The sequence below is a fragment of the Sinocyclocheilus anshuiensis genome, unplaced genomic scaffold (genome assembly GCF_001515605.1).
Source record: "Sinocyclocheilus anshuiensis isolate Anshui unplaced genomic scaffold, SAMN03320099.WGS_v1.1 scaffold8780, whole genome shotgun sequence".
Classification (NCBI taxonomy): domain Eukaryota; kingdom Metazoa; phylum Chordata; class Actinopteri; order Cypriniformes; family Cyprinidae; genus Sinocyclocheilus; species Sinocyclocheilus anshuiensis.
In genome coordinates this window covers 1-2,912 of record NW_015558896.1, presented here as the reverse complement: position 1 = coordinate 2,912, position 2,912 = coordinate 1, and the positions used below count along the sequence as shown (strand labels likewise).

Genomic DNA, 2,912 nt, shown 5'->3' with positions numbered 1-2,912 from the left:
TTTTTTTTAATTTACTAAAACAAATAAAGCTGTAGGTGATATTTCAGCCAGTTTCAGTTATGTATATTTTATACAAAACTTTTTAGACCCTGTGTTTACTAAACGTAACATACCTTTTGGTGCTCTCCACACCTGGGGCCACAATCTTCTTAGTGGCCCTGAATCGTCCCTCTTTTAGGGTGGTTTGGAGATGATGCTGCAGATGCTGCAGACACTGATGCTTGTGAAGAGGCAGCAGGTGTCCGTTCAGTGTCAAAGGTGGGGACAGTGATGTCCTGAAACTCCTCAAGTTCAGCATAACTTTCATCCACCTCTATACCAACCTCAGTGGTCTCTGACCACTGTCAAGAGTATTGACAGCATGACGCAGAAGATGATTGTAGGAATGTGGCTGCTGCTCATCAGTTGTTGCTGCCACAGCCCGGTCCTCATTCCATCTTGCAAGTCCATCCAAAAGATACACCTGAAAGAAGGTGTCACTTGCCAGTGTGCCTGTAAATTAAAAAAACAAAACAAAAAAATACCGCACAAAAATTTCATATAAATACACAAATAGCTGTTCTTGCAATTCTCATAATTATTTCAATATAAATCAAATCTTATTTTAATAATTCAGTTAAATCATTTATTAACCTGGGATGAATCTGTTAAGGTGCAGGTGAAATGACTCAAGCGAAGTGGAACCTCTGGCACAGCGGTAGGTTGGCAGGCGGTGCCCTCCCTTCAATAAGGTACCCGTCTGCATGTAGAGCTGCACACCGACAGGATCCTGGATGCAGGCCACGTGCTTCCGCTGGGACTTTAAAATCTCTCTCATCCAGGCTGAGTTTATTAGTGGGACTCCAAGAGTGTCACGACCAGCATCTCCATCAAAGGCCTGAATATGGCTCTCAATCAGCGCCAGGGTCTCTTTGGTCCCGCGAGTGGTTCTCCTGCAATGTACTGCTAGCTCGCTACGACTGATACAGTGCAGCACATCAGCCTCAGATGATGGTTTCCCGTCAGCTTCTAGCTCTGCATGCTTCGCTGTCTTCAGGGCCGTCAGGTCGACCTGGTCCCACATGAAAATACCATGGCTGAGGCGACTCATAAATGTGGCATACAGCTGGTGAGAGTCGGTGGTGCAACCCACAGCAAACCTTGCAATGAAGTGCCATACATCTAACCGGATGGTCATTTGCTCCCACTCTTCAAACATCCTCCTCAAAAGAGTGTTGCCACAGCAGTCTTGGTCGACATACAGTACTTCGGGAGGAGCCACCCTGTATTGCTTGATAAGGCCTTCAATCATTGGCCCGAGACCAAAACCTTCGCTGGCTGTGAGCACGGACATGATCACCTGTCCATGCTCATTGCCAACATTAGTTGCCCAAGTAGCAGTGCCATAGCTGCGTCCTGCTAGTCTTCTGGCCACTTTTTTAGTAGAATCCATTTTTAAGATCCGACCATATTGTGATGTGATAGTGGCCTTCATCTCATCCAGCCTTTGCAGGACATCCTGGGCATACACCTGCATCAGCCATCGGTGCTTAGGGACAGAAGGCATTGAAGGAGCAGGTTCAAATGTCACAGGCAGGATCAGGCTCGACATGACGTCTCAATGGGCACAGTCGGACAGGTGAGGGTGGCTGAAGGCCCTGTGGCTGTCTCAATGGACACAGTCGGGTGGGTGAGGGTGGCTGAGGGCCACGCATGTGCCTGGGCCAAAGCTACAAAAAACACAGGACAAACAGATAAACATGACTACTGAACAGCAATAAATACTAAACAAACCAAAAAAGTGTTATACAAATAAATGTTTGCTTACAAGGTGCGACTTTGAGGGGGGAAACCAGCCTTTCTACAGTCTTGGTCAGGTTTTTCTGGTTAGGCAACTTCCTAACCAAGAGGGAGCGGAGAGAGGCAGTGGAAGTATGGGTGGTGGTAGCGTGCTGGGTGGGGGCAGCGTGCTGGGAGTCAGCAGCATGCTGGGGAGCTTTCCCAGCATATTGCTCTTTCTTCATGGCAATGGCAATTCTGCCAGAAGGAAAGAGCTCAATATACTCCCTGAAACTCCCCTTGTTGTGGGCATGTTCTTGGGAGTCTTTGCTGCCTCCTGTGGGGTCCCTCTTCATAGCTACCACCAGGTAAGCAGCATACCCCAAGGCATTTTCAGCCACCCACCTAAATGTTTGCCCGCGAAATACACCAAACTGGATTTCAAAGACACCCAACAGCTGCTTTCTGTTAGACAGATCTCCGTGGTGCTGACTTAAGCTTTTCTTGGCTTTGTCCAGCACTTTCTCCGGGGACAGGGGTCTTGTGTATGGCTTTCCTTTGCTGCCTTCCTTCACCTTTGCCGCTTCCACTGTATCAGTCAGATTCAGGCTGCCATCAGCCCGTCTCCTGAAGCGAGGTTCCATCTAAATAAAAAAAATGAAGACATAAAGACTATAGAGAAACAGACAAACACATTTGGTAACACATTAGTTAATGCAGCAGTGTATATTCTATTACTATATTTACTCATGATCACTTTGTAATGTTGATTTTATATTATGCTTTGTTTGTGCATATATTTTCCAACAGGCTCAAAATGTCGGCTAACATATCAGAATGATCCCAAAGTAAGAGGTAATTTTTTCAATAATTATTATACCATAAAATATAACTTTTGTCCCACCTGAGACAGATGATTTTTCAAGTAATGGGTAGTGGATAAGGGAAAGTTCAGTCTATTCTATGTGATCTCATTTGAAAACAATTTTTTATTCTATGTGATCTCCTTTTGAAGACAAATTTTTCACTTCCATTCACTGAACCTCCCCTGAAACTATTTTCCCCACTTTGAAGCCCTCTGCTCTATTACAAGTAAAATTTTAGCATCAAAATATACTTAAAGTACTAAAAGTAGAAGCATAATGTATACTATA

At 45.0% G+C, this 2,912-nt stretch overlaps 1 protein-coding gene across 1 annotated transcript; it reads right to left on the bottom strand.

Annotated features, from left to right (window-relative positions):
* Positions 1-313: 313 nt before the first annotated feature.
* Positions 314-1,570, bottom strand: LOC107681530 (uncharacterized). The gene is made up of 2 exons (XM_016477838.1): positions 634-1,570; positions 314-492 (listed from the first exon to the last, which is right to left on the bottom strand). Exons 1-2 carry the CDS (start codon positions 1,544-1,546, stop codon positions 314-316), a joined length of 1,092 nt encoding a protein of 363 aa, XP_016333324.1. The 5' UTR covers positions 1,547-1,570.
* Between the last annotated feature and the right edge of the window lie 1,342 nt (positions 1,571-2,912).